Source organism: Strongylocentrotus purpuratus, unplaced genomic scaffold (assembly GCF_000002235.5).
Source record: "Strongylocentrotus purpuratus isolate Spur 01 unplaced genomic scaffold, Spur_5.0 spur5_scaffold_5, whole genome shotgun sequence".
NCBI lineage: Eukaryota > Metazoa > Echinodermata > Echinoidea > Camarodonta > Strongylocentrotidae > Strongylocentrotus > Strongylocentrotus purpuratus.
The window spans coordinates 15,192,959-15,210,164 of record NW_022145611.1 but is presented as its reverse complement, the minus strand read 5'-3'; the positions used below and the strand labels follow the sequence as shown (position 1 = coordinate 15,210,164).

General features: G+C 36.5%; 1 protein-coding gene across 1 annotated transcript; it reads right to left on the bottom strand.

The window, feature by feature from the left end:
* Nucleotides 1-3,947: 3,947 nt before the first annotated feature.
* Nucleotides 3,948-9,412, bottom strand: LOC115918254. The gene is made up of 3 exons (XM_030998756.1): nucleotides 8,335-9,412; nucleotides 7,737-7,847; nucleotides 3,948-6,850 (listed from the first exon to the last, which is right to left on the bottom strand). The coding sequence occupies exons 1-3, from the start codon at nucleotides 9,380-9,382 to the stop codon at nucleotides 6,573-6,575; spliced, it is 1,437 nt and encodes a 478-aa protein (XP_030854616.1). The 5' UTR covers nucleotides 9,383-9,412; the 3' UTR covers nucleotides 3,948-6,572.
* Nucleotides 9,413-17,206: the final 7,794 nt, after the last annotated feature.

The following is a 17,206-nucleotide window of genomic DNA, read 5'->3' as shown; positions in this document are numbered from 1 at the left end:
ACATGTAAACGCCTTCAATCGGGGAGGTAGGCAAAACACCATGAAACTGTGGAGGTAATAAATATAGGCTTTATAAGCAATATTTTATCAAATTTGAGGAAAGAAAATCACAATAAGCCCATTCCAATGTCAAAAGATACTAAAAAACGTTTACTTCTTCTTACACATGATTCGTCTGAATTTGAGCTATGAAAGTGCGGTGTCTGCATCTAGTCATTGTCAATCGGGGAAGTAGGCATAAGACCTAGCAAACGTGGAGTTTGTCGATTTTTATCTTTTCCTTGTAAACTTCGAACTAACTCATGCAAAAAAGGATATTATTATGTTTGCTTGTATTTAAAACAATGAAGGCAATACTGTCTTTCAAATCTTAATTTCCACAATATAATATCAATCTTAGAAACAAGAGTTATGGTCAACAGTTGACCGTTGTGTATCATGTAAAAAGTCTTGATAAATATGATCTTGATTTACTGTATGGAAGCCAGTGGCGGATCCAGCCGGCGGGAAGAGGGGGGGGGGCCCAATCCGTGAGAAAATATTAGTTGCGACTCAGCCGTCGGTGAATAAGCGGGGGGGGGGGGGGTAGGAAGCATTTTTTTGGGGTGCAATTTTTCAGGAAATATTTTGCGCCGACTTAGTCAGCCGGTGAATATGAGACCACTATTTTTTTTTTGTGTGACCTAATTCGTGAGATTTTGTTGTTGTTGACCCGTCACCCCCCCCCCCCCCGTGGATCCACGCCTGCAGAGGATCCAGCCGGCGCCAATGGGGGGGGGGTAGCCAAATCTTAATACAAAATTTAGTGCCGTCTCAGCCGGCCGGCGAATAAGCGGGGGGGGGGGGGATGGGGCGCTTTTGTTTTTTGTTTTATAACGGTTAACTTTACGTTATTATCCTATTTTTTTTATCGTTTTGGGGGGCTGGGGGGGGGGGGGGCGGGCCGGAAAAATCGCTACGTGGATCCGCCCCTGATGGAAGCCATTACAAATGTAATCCTAGGAATCCCAACATCAGTTCCACTTACTCAGGTTCAATAAAAATGTTGGCTTAGCTTTTATCAGTGTCAAGAGATCAAGGTAATTTAAAGGGATTGCCCATGAACTGTCACACTATATTGTGTGGCTCAGAAAGAAAGAAAACCGGATATTTTCCAATTACAATGACATAATGACTCAAAGTTGATGATCTTGACATCATTTTTTATCATTTCGAAAAAGAATGATCTTCTTAATGAAGTAAGAATTAGGTCAATGATAAAGTTGTAATTGTAGATCGCAGGTGTTCCGTTCTTTCTAGCCCCCCCCCCCCCCCCCCCATGTATATAAAAACCATTATTCTATCATAAGGATATTTATATTTCTTTATTTTTGTTTTCGGGGGGAGGGGGAAGATTTCGGCAATTCAAGGAAAGAATACAATTCATATTTGTAAATGTTTTTAAATTAATCGTTATCACTAGTGGTATAGAGTTTGGATTAATATCATTGCTTCTTTGTATGAGATTCCTTTTGTTCTCTTACTATCATCAAAATATGTTTGTAACATTTATTCTTTTCTTATACATGTTTGCATTTTGACGTATCGACTTGTGAAAATGTTATGTTTTGTGAATAACGTTTATGTCTTTTGAAGAAAGAAGACACATATACAAAATAAAGATTGAGCTTGTTTGTACTATATTGCGTACTGATATGTCTTCATTATTTTAACTGTAAGGAATCACTATATCGCAAATGATGTTACAGTGCTTGCACACGTTGAAATTATTAATAGATAAGCTGGGAAAGATATAATGAAGGAAATTAACTTTAATAATTCCATCCACTGTACGTACCAACGGAACTTAATGACACCACCACACAAAAAGTTTGCAAAACTTTCTCCTGTGCTCCTCTCTTTCTCTCTCTCTAACTATATCTTCATTCAATTTAAGGACGAAACTGTCATCTTTTTCAACATGTTTTAACAATTCCTCGATCAATGTGGTATCAAACCACTTTCCCTGAATATTTTCTTTCCTTTCATCCTCGAATTCTATTAAATTCTTTAACACACCTCCTGCAAACATATACATACTTGCCACTATAAAATTGGATATAATTACAGTTTTAAAACTATGCAGTATTATCTAGCAAATCATTTTCTTTCTTAATTTTAAAATATGACTTATGTTAAAGAGGGAAAACAAAAATCACAGAATTATCATGTTATTTCTATAAATATCTCATACACCAGCAGGTGTATTGTACTACAGAGGAAAAAGACGAGATAGAATCAAATAAATGCCAATTGTAATAAACAATAGTTTATCTTCTTTGAATTTCTGTAAAATATACTTTATTTCGATACAATTATTTGACAGTCTTCAAAGGCACATGCACATCATGAAATTTACAAGAGACAAGTTAAACACGTCCAGCGATGATATGCAATTAGGAGTTAAGTCCGAACGTGTACATAAAAAGGGCATTAGTACCAATCAATACAATTGAACCACAGGCATTGCACCACATTTGCAAAAATCTACAGATTAAACATGCATGTAGTAGAAAAATGTCTTATAATTGTGATTACGAATAAACAATTATTTCTAACATCACCTGGGTAAAAGAATGGTGCAATATTGTGAAGTTGACATTGCCACAGAAAATGAGGTTAGAATACAAACGAAGGCAAAATAGATGATATTGATATCATTTACTTGGAGAATTGATCAACTCAGCCTACGCATATTTCATGATTTCTTTGAGGTCTTGTTAAAATAACAGATCATATTACTGTTCATTCTTGGCCGGCCATCCTTAATTTATACACATGTATAGTATATTTGTGTGTTTGGAATGATATGAAAGGTTGAGGCATAAAATGAATTCTGCCACTTAAATAAATGGGGTTTACTACCGTAAAATCCCCAGGGATTCTAAAAAAAAATCTAGAATTCTAAAACCTAAAAAACAAAACCCACCTCAAACCATAACAAGAAATTAAGCAACCAATTAATGAAAACAAAAGATAACATCTGTAACAACTTTGAACAACATAACTCATAACTAGAAATGAAGAAAAAAAGAGCCCACTGCTGTAAACACACAGCAAGAAAGCCAAAAGCCCTCTCTTGGATCCAGGCAAACAAAGTCTCCTTGAATATTAAACAAACAAAATAATTAAATGTTATTTAGCAATACTCCCATCAGCCATAATTGAACGCTTTACAAAAAATGATGCTTTACACACATACCAAACACGACATGCAACATGTACAAACTATCATCCTCCCTAACCAGGGCAGTTTTCGCCATAAAAACTATTTCATACACAGGACCAAACTACTGAAGCACCATTGATCCGAATCTCAAATAGCTTAAGAACTGTTGCAGCTTTAAAAAACATATCAAATTGTTAGTATTAAATTTGTACATGTAATGCACAAGTATACTATTTTTTTCTGGACTGTGAATCCCGACCTTGAATATTCTATTCTAAAAACTTCCTTTTCTCTCTCCTCATTCTTCTCCTGACCCCCATGCTTTACCTTCCCTTCCTAGTTCTCTTCTTTCTTACATCCATCATCCATATCATTTCATTGTTTTATCTGTATACTCTGATTTTGTATCATCATACTTCTACCTTATAATGAATGACACTGTGTCAACATTATTTTGAGGAACTTAAATTCTACAAGCTATATGCTTTTGATTAAGTTCCTTTTTTCACATGTAATTTCGAAATTATTTAGTGTGAAATAAATGAAACTAAACTGAAACTGAAGGTCAAGAGTCACTACTGCTCTCTAAGAAAATAGCAGCCCCTAGGTAGAGTACTAGCACACCACACAGTTTGCTAGAAAGTCCTGATTTATATACCATTTTATTTTCTTTTGTTGTAAAATCATGTGATACATATAAATATGAATGCGTTAGTATTTGAGGGATAATTCTCTTTTCAGTCTGACAAAATTAATAATATCCATTTTCCAAGTTTCTCAAATATTATATATGAATATTTGTCAGTGGTAACAATAGTACATTCCAAAGATACCATTTAACATGATGGAGTTTGATTTGGGGGCAAAATGGATGTAAAAGATTCCAGATATTAGTTTGATGAACATAATTACGTAGAGTTTAACAGTACCTAAGGTTAAAAAAGCTACACAGCATATCTGTTTTTTACATTCCTATCATAGCATCATCATTAGTTGTGTGCTATACATTTAACACAAATCTGACGCAATACAAATTTGTTGGAGAAGCCAACTTTTGAACAATGATGAAGAATGAAGGAGAACTCACTGACATCACAAATCCCCCCCCCCCCCAAAAAAAGGGACCAGGGATGAAATTGAATCAGCAAGAAGTAAGGTGAATCATATTAATATTGTAGGTTTATATGATTATACTGGAACCAACCCTTTATTATAGCCCTTTTTATTTGTTTTGTTGCAAAGGTATTACAAAAAAAAAAAGGTTTTGGGTCCCCGACCCCCATCACAACTAATTATTCACATTACAACCATCATCTATAGTCTAGTGCTTAAACACTAAATTGACATATTTTATGTATGTGGGAAATCTGAGAATAATATTCAGATCTGTTCTTATTAATTCACAACAAACATACATTCGGTTTACTTTTTAAAGGGGGCACTGATCATTGACTCCCCCTCTATTTTTTGCCACAATTATACTAAATCTGCAGAAACTACTGCATTGCTAATTAAACAAAAGTGTACAAATTCTATCTCTACACTATCCCATATTAATGGCTTGTACTAAACACTCAGGTCGCGGCTCGTTTGGCCATTTAAACAAAATGGTGTCTTCAAATCGGTTTTTAAGGGGGAAAATATTATTTCAAATTAGTGACTGTTTTTACACTCAGGTCGCGGCTCGCTGGGCCATTTATTCAATGATGTCTTCAAAGGGGATGCGTAGGGAAATTTTCTTAAAAAAGAAGTTGGAAGTTGTGATTATTATTTTTTTAATGATAGACAAATAAGAAGATTAGAATTAAGGCTGGCATTGGGAAAGACAAAATACTAGGTGATTAAAGTGGATTTTAGAGAAAGTGTAATACTACAAGGGAAATGAACTGTATATTTGATAGAAACAAGGAATAATGGATAGAGTGAGAAGATGAATTGTGGGAAATTAAGAACTAACAAGAGAGGATTACATAAACAAAGAATGAAAGAAAACAAATATTTAATAAAAAGGGAATTGAAAGAATTCATTGGTCAAATTTAACAGTGATAAAGATATAAAGAAAAGAGTGGAGGAAATAAAGATTTACATGATAGAAAAAAGATGAGAAATAAAGGGGTAGAATAAAATTTAGAAAGAATATTTTTTAAAGACTGACAAATATGAAAATAAAGCGAGGAATAAAACTTGATAGGATATTACAAGGAATGATGGAAATATTCATTTCATTCTTTCATTCTTTGTTTTTGTATTCCTCTCTTGGTAGTTCTTAATTTCCGACAATTCATCTTCTCACTGTATCCATTCTTCCTTGTTTCTATCATATTAATAGATCATATACCTATGTACTATTACACTTTATCTAAAATCCACTTTACCCACCTAGTATATTTGTCTTTCCCGATGTCAGCCTTAATTATAATCTTCTTATTTGTCTATCATTGAACAAAAAACAATCACAACTTACAACTTCGTTTTTAAAGTAAATTTCCCCACGCATCCCCTTTGAAGACATCATTGAAAAAATGGCCCAGCGAGCCGCGACCCGAGTGTAAAAACAGTCGCTAATTTGAAATAAGATTTCCCCCTTATATTAAAAAGCCGATTTGAAGACACTTAAAAAAAGATGGCCAAACGAGCCGTGACCCGAGTGTTTTTCAGCGCGCCGCGACCCGAGTGTTTAGTACAACCCCATAATAATATCAGAAACAACACAAGTTCTGTCCAAAATGAAAAGGGGCACCCTTTACACATAGTAAGGGCACTCTCCCTTGATGATGATATTAATACACTATACTGAACGTGTTCTCATAATAAATGTTGTTTAAGTTTTAATTGTGTCACAAATGTACAAGCATTACACTAGTCAATTCCCCTACTGCCTTCTTATGCTGCCATTATGGTATGTAAATGCAAATACTTGACTGTTTGATTACAACTTCCACTGATTTATTTCGTTAAAAAATCTATGGGTTTTTTTTCTTGTTCAAATAGGATATTTCCAACTCATGCTGCAAAATTCTCATTGTAATCAGTACATGTTGCCTAAACGATATGCTCCCTGTCATTGATATCTGGGAGTGGCCAAGCATAGGTCCACTAATAAGACCCTAACACAATTACAAATTGCCGGATGCCTACAAAAATGATAATAAAACCTCAAAATAACAAATCCTTTGCCAGTAGAGTGGGTAAACATTTTATGAATACATGGAGAAACCAAATATAAAAGAATACACATTTTAGACTGTAATAACAAGAACATGCCTTGTAATTTATGAGCATTTTCAGCAGTTTGGTGACTCAAAACAAAAGCATGTGTGTATTCAATATAAAAATGGTGATTTGATATTAAAGGGAATGTTTTTACCAAGGCTGTGTTTTTCTGCTTTTGGTAACCTTCGAGTTTCTTACGTAGTCTTTGATGTTGACCCACGTTCTGTGTTTCAGCACAGCTTCAGCTTTCAAGCATTCGTCTATCGCTCTCTTGCCAGGTAGCTTAGAATGAACAGTCATAAAGGCTCCTAAACGTCTCTGGACAGCCGACTTTTCCGCATCGCTCCATGCTGTCTTTCGTTTCTTCCTTATTGGCTGTTCATCAACCTCTTCCAGTACATGTTGCGTTTGCCTTTGCCTTTTGGTACCTAATGAAAGACAATAACAAAAAAATGTTGCAATTATACTATGCAGAATAATAAATGCAGTATCACATACTGTTTCTCTGAGTCTCTGACCCATGAACTTGAAGAGTGCATTACTGTTATGAGGATGGAAGGAGAGGAAGAATATTTAAATCCTCTTTTGCAGTGATGCAGAATAGAGTGTGATCCTGGGAGGAATACACTTAAACGATTTTTTTTTGCGGGAAGAAAGCCATCATATAATTTTGTAAAGCTCATATTTCGTGAAATTATGGGCATCTACCGTTTAGGGGAGTCGGGCACAAACAAGTCTTTAAATTATCTGACAGTGTCATGACAGATGGGGTTATGTTTCACATATTCTACCCGGTTTCTATTGGTCATTTATTTTGCTAATCTAGCTCAGTTTTGGGTTTATTTGGGAGGGGCTCCTGGCTGCCTCCATTTTCATCCATTTCCTAGTATATTGTAGTGATTGCTGTGTGCATGAAAAAAAGTACATTTTGTATTACCTTGACAACCCCTGACTCCCAGTCTAGAACAAAAGGGCCACGATCACATAATACTTTCTGAGTCTATATTATTGTATGTACACAATTTTTTTTTAGTTTAGAGAAGTTTAGATATAGAGACCAATTAAATTCACTAATAGATTTTCTCCGTCATTGGCAACAGCCTTTTTGTGAGGCTACATTACAATTATAATTGTGCTATAATTTTTAACAATTCAAAATGCACAAATATTGGTACGTGGTGATTTCAACAGGAAAAAGTTTGGTTTCACTTTGGCTTTTGAGGATGATTGAGAGTGCGGTACAATAGGCAAAATTAACATTTAGGTTTGCAAAAAGAATTTTTTTAGATGCTCTCATTGGACTTAAAGTCATACCTTTTTGGGAGCATCCAGGTAGCTGACGTTCGACATCATGATCACCAGAATCAACATCGCTGTCACAATTGTCATCACATGATTCAGGTCCCTGTTCTCCAGTGTCGATCTCTGTACATAAAATAATAATCAATAATATTCACCAAAAAGAAAATCTGGGTCAACTGCAAAGAAAACATACTTGTAATTTAAAACAAAAGAATATAATCAACTATTTCTAAATACAACATGGTAGAATTGGCACCAGGTATATGCTACATATGTGGATCGAGTCAAACAAATGCCTTAATTACCCCTAATCTAAATAAATTGAAACAAACAAGTGAACAATATAGTGAGGAATATTTAACTGCATGGTTCATTTGAAAACAACACTTTTCATTAATTCAATAATGTTGCAGCATGTTTATCAATTTACATATTTTGTATTTGATAATTGTCAAGTTGAGTGGAAATCAGAAATACTTGATTCTTAAAATGAGTACATGCTACATGGTTTGTTATTCATCCCACTCATCCCTCGCCATGATGTTTCTCATCTCATTAGGGTTTGGATTGAGATCCCCACTGTATAATTCTACCCTCATCACAAATTTACCTTCATCTAACTTGATTTGAAGCTCATCCAGACTTTTTGCAGTGCCAATCAGCTGGACCGGGTTCCCAGCTTTTCCCTCCATGGCGAACAGGATCTTTGATATTTTGGCCACCTGCATAGCAGCATCTGGCAGTCTATAATACTCCCTATGTATCCTAATATCGTGGCCCATGAAGTTTGCTAAGGCGTCCATCTCATGGTCCCTCAAGCTCATTAGTTGTGACATGGTAGCTACATGCTTCCGTAATTTTGTGGATCGAAGTGTTGAAGGATTTTGTGCTCCACATGCTTCTGACAGCTCACGGAGAGCATCTGACCCTCGAACATGAGATGTAGTGTCACTATTGGCTACGGCGAACAGGTATTTGTTGCTTGGGTTTACACCTGCTTCCTCCCTGTGGGATACAAGGGTGTCTACACATGATTTCATGGAGTCTGTCACAAGGATCGGCACTGTCCTGCCACGTTTTCCTACTACCTCAACTCTCCAGAGAAACTTTACAAGATTTTTTTCCCAGTCTTTCAGCATCTCTAGTTGTCCTTCCACCATATGAGATTCACCTTTCTTGATTTTATTGTAGTCATCAAGAGTCATCTTGCTGATTTCCCCTTGTCTCCTCCTATTAAACACAATGAGATGAGCCAGCATGGTCTTGTTGAGTTCTCTCCATGTGCTATGGTTTTCGATTGCGGTCCCAGATGACAGTTTGTCTACACAAAGTTCAGCCTGTACCTCTAGGTGTCTTGACAAAGCCACAACATCACTCGTTAGGGGTAGGAGTTTGGGCTGGTTTCGTTTCCTCTGGTACAAAGTTCGTAGAGCATGAGTAGAGATTTCAGATCCCCAACAAGTGTCCAGCAGCTTGATGAACTTTTCTACAAGTTTCTGCATGTCATCCCCATCTCTGTCCATCAAAGCCTTACTCAGGAGCACAAAGGCAGCCTTTCTTAAGGTATGTCCCAGCTTAAGTGCTAGACTTGGTGTATTGAACAAGTGGTTCTCCTCATCAAAGCCTGCCACTTTCTTGACAGCACTCAAGACAGTCATAAAACCATTTGGTGATATCAGGGAAGTCAGACTTGCTTTGCCATTGCAGCTGCAACGTCTGAACTGAAGTACAAGTCTTCCTAGTTCTCGTAACTTGCATCTGATGTGGTTGTGCTGTTCTTCGTCATGGCCCAATTTCTTAGAGTACACCTTGGCCAATTCTAGAATCAACTGATCATTTAGAATGCAGGCCTTGATTTCATCATCGCTGAGACCACTCAGTACTTTGTGTGTTATAGAATCTCTTGATGTGCAGGGCACTGGTGGAAGCAAGAGTCGACCTTGTGCTAATAGTCTTCTTCGTTTTTTCTTTTGCTCCTTAGCCGGCTCTTCTTGCTTCAAAATGCAGCGGTGTTTCCACAATTCGGCTTTCGCAAACCATCCCAAACAATCTTTGCAAGGCTGATAATCACGGGGCTTTGCTTCACAAGAAGGTCTATATACGACCACAAGCTCTCCATGACCCTTTTCGAAGACCCTGTAGTTGTGCATGTGATTTCCTTTATTTCTTATCAATGTCAATAGCTTATCCTTTTCTTTTCGATTCGTTGCTGCCATGTATTGAGCCACCTTTATTTCATTGGAATGTTGTGACCGCAGGTGATCAGGAAGTTTTTTGTGGGGCTTCTCACACATCATGCAATAAGCTACCTTGTCATATTTTCGCCCTCCTTGATTGTTGGTCTTCATCACAGTTATCCCCTCATGGTCAGCATCAATGCCTCCATATCTTGATGATGCCTCCAATGACTGATCTGATGACAGAGATTTTAGTGATCGAGTGATGCCATTTATTGATGTACATTTAGCCTTAGGCAATGATGCTTGAGAATTATTTAATGAAGTCTTCCCTGAAGAGTCAGAATCTCCTTGAGAATCACAGACATAGTCTGGATCATCATCACTATCATCATTATGGTCAGATAATATGTCCTCATTATCACTTGAAAAAATATTTTGTGAAAGGGTTCCATCTGGTACCATCAATGCTGGTGTGGCAGGCTCAGGGAATGGTTCCCAGTGCTCTCGGTTATTAGGGGGGTTTCTGCATAGATCATCAGATGTGTCATCATTATCAGCAAGAAAATTGGACAGTGAAAGGTTTCCATCTGGTTCCATTAAAGGTTGTGTGGCAAGCTCAGTAAATGGTTCCCAATGCACTTGGTTATTAGGTGGGTTTATGCATGGATCATCACATGTGTCATCATTATCAGCTGAAACATTAAACTGTGAAATCTTTCCATCTGATTCCATTAAAGCTTGTGTGGCAGGCTCAGGGGATGGTTCCCAATTTGTTTCGTTATTAGGGGGGTTTCTGCATAGATCATCAGATGTTTCAGCATCATCAGTTAGAACATTGGAGAGTGGAAGGTTTCCATCTGGTTCTATTAAAGGTTGTGTGGCAAGCTCAGTAAATGATTCCCAATGCACTTGGTTATTAGGGGGGTTTATGCATGGATCATCACATGTGTCATCATTATCAACTGGAACATCAAACTGGGAGAGCTTTCCATCTGATTCCATTAACGCTTGTGTGGCAGGCTCAGGGGATGGTTCCCAATGTTCTTGGTTATTAGAGGGGTTCCGGCATGGATCATCACATGTGTCATCATTATCAGCTGAAACACTGAACTGTGAAATCTTACCATCTGATTCCATTAAAGCTTGTGTGGCAGGCTTAGGGGATGGTTCCCAATTTGTTTCGTTATTAGGGGGGTTTCTGCATCGATCTTCAGATGTTTCATCATCATCAGCTCGAACATTGGACTGTGAAAAGTTTCCATCTGGTTCCAGTAGTTCTTGTGTGGCAGGCTCGGAGAATGGTGAACAAACTTTTTCTGGGTCTGGTGGGAGGTTTGCAGAATTTTGCAGAATTTCAGGTTTTTCATCTTGGACTCCACTGTGTAATTGAGTAGGACTTGGGAATACAAAATTATCTCCCACCCCATAATCATATAACACTTCTTCACCTTCTTTGATTTTCTTCAATGAGAAGAGAACCAGTTCTGGTTCATTGTGAGGGTTCTCTCTAATCTTCATTCTGCTGTTGACTTCACCCCTCCAACCATGGTTGACGAGTCGTCCCAGTTGTTGTTTAGTTGGTTCGACTGATGCATCCCTACTGGAAATGAAATTGAAAAAAAATGAAAACATTAGATTCATCAATGTTTAAAATTACAATGAATCACTGAAACATACAAGTATATGTGGGTTACAATTTGTGATTTCACTTTAGGTTTTCTCTGTTGTCAGATATTATTTGATTAACTGTTACTTTTCAAGTAGCTAGGGTATCACTCAAAGAAGAATCGTTACAGTCATGATTTTTGTTAACGCATGGTTAATTTTAGGAGGAAATTTGAAATACAAGTAACATAGGAAACAAATAGGTAACATTACATGTAGGCATTGGAAATCATAACCAATATCATGAACATTAAACATGCATATGTTTACTTTTCATTTGCCTTAAAATTGTAATGCTACAAAATGTCACCGTGCATCAGACAAGAGTACCGAGGCGAAAAAAGACGACGAACTAACCGTGGAAGATTTTTTCAATATAAATACAAATAACAAAAACAAAACAAAAAAAACACAAAGGTCGAATAACGACACGCCCTACAAGCCACGGGCAACAGCATTGCGAACAAAATATATCCTCTCAAGACCCTCTGAAATACGAGAGCCAAAGACATTACATGGTATAACAAAAATAACAAAAAAGAGAGAGAAGCGACCAAATTGGGGAAAGGGCAAGGAGAGGCAACAGACTAAAGGGAAAATGTACAATTTCGGACATATCTATCCACAAGATGTTTACACCGGGTGGGAGAGATGGAAGAAGGCTTCGGCAGGGGAGAAGGAACATGCGGAGAAGAAAGATGAGTCCAAGGAGAAGAAGGGAGGGAGAGATGAGGAAAGATTAAAAAATAGCATGGGAAAAAGGAAAAAAAGCATTATGATAAACAAGAACAGACGTGTAGAATGAGGGGGGAAAGAAGAAAATAATCTATCTAATCTTTAAAAGTGGAACGTAGCTCCAAAAAGCAAATAAAGAATACAATATAAAAAGTGGCTACTAGCACAAACCTGAATTCATATCAAACGGACCAAACATGTATGCAGTGTTATATTATTTTAGAATGAGCAAAGAAAGCAGGAAATCCAATGCAGGGTTTGAATTGTGCATTGAAAACTACATCCTCAATGAAGATTATGTTTACCAACTGTATGATTTTTGTTCTCAAGTTTTCAAATGATTTTTCAATAAATCTTACCATTTGACATATGTTGGCCCATCTCAGATCATCTTCCCAGATTATAAAGAAGAGGAAATTTGGGAAATTACAAAATGAATGATGAACATTTAACAAAGAAGGATAACAGAAATTAAAAGCAGAAGATGTATAAAGACAACAAGCAGGAGTAGCGAAATGAGAAATCCAGCTACAATGCGAGGATGACGCTGGACAACAGACATTGAAAGAAATGAATTAGGAGGATGGGAAGGGAGAGGAGGAGACAAAGCAGATGAAGAAGTTGAATGAGGAGTTGATGAGCGAGGGGTTAGGAGAGGGGTTGAGGGAGGGGTTGGGAGAGGGGTTGGGAGAGGGGTTAGGCGAGGGGTTGAGGGAGGGGTTGTGTGAGGGGTTGATTGGGGGGTGCGGGGAGGTGTTAGGGGAAGTAATGAATGAACAGATGAAGTAATATCAGACTGAAGTGAAGATGAGGTGTAGAAGAAAGGGGGAGTAGAAAAAGAGTCTTCCGATGACATATTGCAGGGAACTGATGAACCAGCATCATTTAAAACTTCACTGGAGGGAGAGGGAGGTGGTGCAAGCTGCGTAGAAATTTCCGAATCTGTTTCATCATTTAAAACTTCACTGGAGGGAGAGGGAGGTGGTGCAAGTTGCATAGAAATTTCCGAATCTGTTTCATCTGTAAGATGAAATGTGGAGTGTACAAAAAAAAAACATGGACTTTTCAGTGTAATGCACCTTTCTTTTATATCCAATATTTGTACCAAATATTGTTTTATATTCTCATTTTATGCTCTCCAAAATGGAATATGATCTGTTGGACTGACAAGGTAGAATAATTGTCATTGGTAAGATTGTGTTTTTTGTATGATAGCTAAAACAGGTTTGAATAGATAGAGAAGAATATAAGTTGCATATTTGTTCTATGCTGTCCTTGCCGTATTGATACTTTCTGCAGAAAACTGTATGTGTACTGTATGTGGTCAGTCCACGGGTTTATTCAAAAGCACGGAATAGAATTTGACAGACATGACTAGCTTTCGATCTTTCTCTAATTAAAAAACAAAAACCACTGGTAGAAAATATGTTGCCCTGTCAACCCACATGTTTACGACTACGTCATAAGCATATAGCCTTAGGTTTGTTTTCAACACCTATCATTACAAAATATACTTTTCAATAAATCAAGTCGTCATAGTATGTAGACTTACCACCATTTCGTCCCTTTCCATGTGAAAAAGTATCTGAAGCAAGTTTCACAGTCTGCATCTCTTCTTTCCCCCACATCTCTGGTTACCAGATCTCCTCTGTACCACAAAAGGAATTCTCCCTCTTCAAACGTTTTGGTGGTAAAGACTGCTCTACCTGTGATTGAAGAAATACATAATCTTCATGAGATCAATCATGCGAGTTTAAACATTGTGAATATGATGTTACAAGTATATTTGTCTGTCATTTAAGATAATGCTCAGGTGTGATAAGTAACTCGGACTCGTACTTGTAAGAAGGCACTTATTTTCAAAATTGGTTGAGTTTTAAATAACATTTGTGTGTCTTTTTGGTCACATTGCCATCAAGCAGACTTTTAAGCAACACACTGTATTTAATATTAGTATGCTGCAGATATTAAATTACAGTGTCATGCATGTCATGATGAACATGACGTTTTCTCTAGATTTTCTAAAAACTTTTTGACATTCAACCCCATGAGGAGGCATTAAAATTCATTTCAAGGTCTAACCTTTAAACACTTAACCAAATCAAGTTTAATACCTCCTGCTTTACAAAAGAGCCCTGTACATACAAATATTTACAAAAAAATAGAATACATTGTAGAAAACATTAAAAAAAAAGCTTTAAAAAAATAAAAACTAGATCAAAATGAACAAAAGGCCTTAAATATTAAATATTTAAGATATTATTGATACAAAGAAAAATGACCAAAAAAATATTTTAAAAAATACACATGCCGTAAAAATAGACTACACAACTGCAAACAGACAAACAAACAAAACTAACTTATGGTAAAAGTCATGATATAACATTAGGTACCAGTGCATGCATTAAAGTGATAGAGGGAGTGACTTAATTTGGTTTTTTAACATTTGGAGTGAAGTTGCCGTGCGAATATGAGTCGGTAGATTGTTATAGATGCTTGGAGCAGTGAAAGAAAAAGAACGTTTTTTAAATTCAGTCTTTGGTTTCAGGATAAATAAGGGATTTAAGGAAGAATGACAAGTAACAAAGTAAACTGGACGATTATGACCAAAAGATTCTAAATAAGGGGCTAGATTATTGAGTATTTTGTAGACGAAAATGCAGTAGTGGTAATTGATTCTATTTTCAACACTTTGCCACTGAAGACTGCTTCACGCAATTAAGTGTTGAATTAAGATTATAAAAACAGAAAAATATGAGGGAAAGCATATCAAATATTCTACTGCATGAAATTAATGAAATATACAGAAAGGGTATAGATTTTACTAAAGAAGTTGACCTGTTTAACTGCGAAGGGTATCAAAGTTACTCTGAGAAGAGCTGGTGATTTTCAGACAATAGGCGATGAGGTGTGATCAAAGAACCATACCAGGCGTTCCTTGCATAGTCTAGCTCTGAATCAATATTTTATTGAGCATATTAATGTTAGATATCTATGCTACAGTGAATTTTCACTATTAATACAATCTACATGTACATGTATGTAACCTCACTCACCTTTGTCAGGCAGCTGTTTCACTGTAAATCCTTCAGGATCAACTTCACTAAAAATATCTGGAACTGTCTGTCTGGTTTGACTTCTGAGAATCCGATTCTGAAACAAGTCAAGTAAATATTAGTAATATTATGCAGAAACACAGCTGTGAGCAAGCTGGAAGAAAATATCTAAATATTACACCCCCCCCCCCCCACATCCTCCCCCTTATCATACTGGAATTTGCCAAAATATTGCTACTCATATCCATGCTCAATTTTATTATATTATTTGTTAAAATCATGAGGTATTATGAAACACATCCATTATGATGTACATCAAGGGGGTCATGTAAATACATGGCTCCACATTTCCCATGCACACATCTTATCATATTTGACTCATTTGCAATAGATATAGATTGCTCCACATTTCCTATGCACACATTTATACATATCTAGCCCATATGCAATAATAAATGTGGCTCCACATTTCCCATGCACACATTTATACATATCTGGCTGATGTGTAATATATATAGATATGGCTCCACATTTCCCATGCACACATTTATACATCTTCAATCCACCTTAAGTAGTTGAGATAAACATGGCTCCACATTTCCCATGCACCCATTTATACACATCTGGCCCATATGTAATATATAAATGGCTCCACATTTCCCATGCACAAATGTATAGACATCTGGCCCATGTGTAATATATATGGCTCCACATTTCCCATGCATAAATTTATACATATCTGGGTCATGTGTAATATATATATAGATATGGCTCCACATTTCCCATGCACACATTTATACACATCTGGCCCATTTGTAATATATATATATGGCTCCACATTTTCCATGCACACATTTATACACATCTGGCCCATGTATAATATATATAGATATGGCTCCACATTTCCCATGCACACATTTATACAAATCTGGCCCATGTATATATATATATATATATATATATATATATGGCTCCACATTTCAAATGCACACATTTATACACATCTGGCCTATGTGTAATATATATATATATATATGGCTCCACATTTCCCATGCACACATTTATACACATCTGGCCCATGTGTAATATATATATATGGCTCCACATTTCCCATGCACACATTTATACACATCTGGCCCATGTGTAATATATATATGGCTCCACATTTCCCATGCACACATTTATACATCTGGTCCATGTGTAATATATATATGGCTCCACATTTCCCATGCACACATTTATACACATCTGGCCCATGTGTAATATATATATATGGCTCCACATTTCCCATGCATAAATTTATACATATCTGGGTCATGTGTAATATATATATAGATATGGCTCCACATTTCAAATGCACACATTTATACACATCTGGCCCATTTGTAATATATATATATGGCTCCACATTTTCCATGCACACATTTATACACATCTGGCCCATGTATAATATATATAGATATGGCTCCACATTTCCCATGCACACATTTATACAAATCTGGCCCATGTATAATATATATATATATATATATATGGCTCCACATTTCAAATGCACACATTTATACACATCTGGCCTATGTGTAATATATATATATATATGGCTCCACATTTCCCATGCACACATTTATACACATCTGGCCCATGTGTAATATATATATATGGCTCCACATTTCCCATGCACACATTTATACACATCTGGCCCATGTGTAATATATTTATATGGCTCCACATTTCCCATGCACACATTTATACATCTGGTCCATGTGTAATATATATATGGCTCCACATTTCCCATGCACACATTTATACACATCTGGCCCATGTGTAATATATATATATGGTTCCA

Coding starts and splice junctions, on each gene's coding strand:
- LOC115918254 (XM_030998756.1), bottom strand. CDS start 9,382: ATGACTGTCTTGAGTGCTGTCAAGAAAGTGGCAGGCTTTGATGAGGAG. Junction 7,848..8,334: donor TCAAATCAAGTTAGATGAAG/GTAAATTTGTGA, acceptor TTTTATGTACAG/AGATCGACACTGGAGAACAG. Junction 6,851..7,736: donor ACCTGGATGCTCCCAAAAAG/GTATGACTTTAA, acceptor GTCTTTCATTAG/GTACCAAAAGGCAAAGGCAA.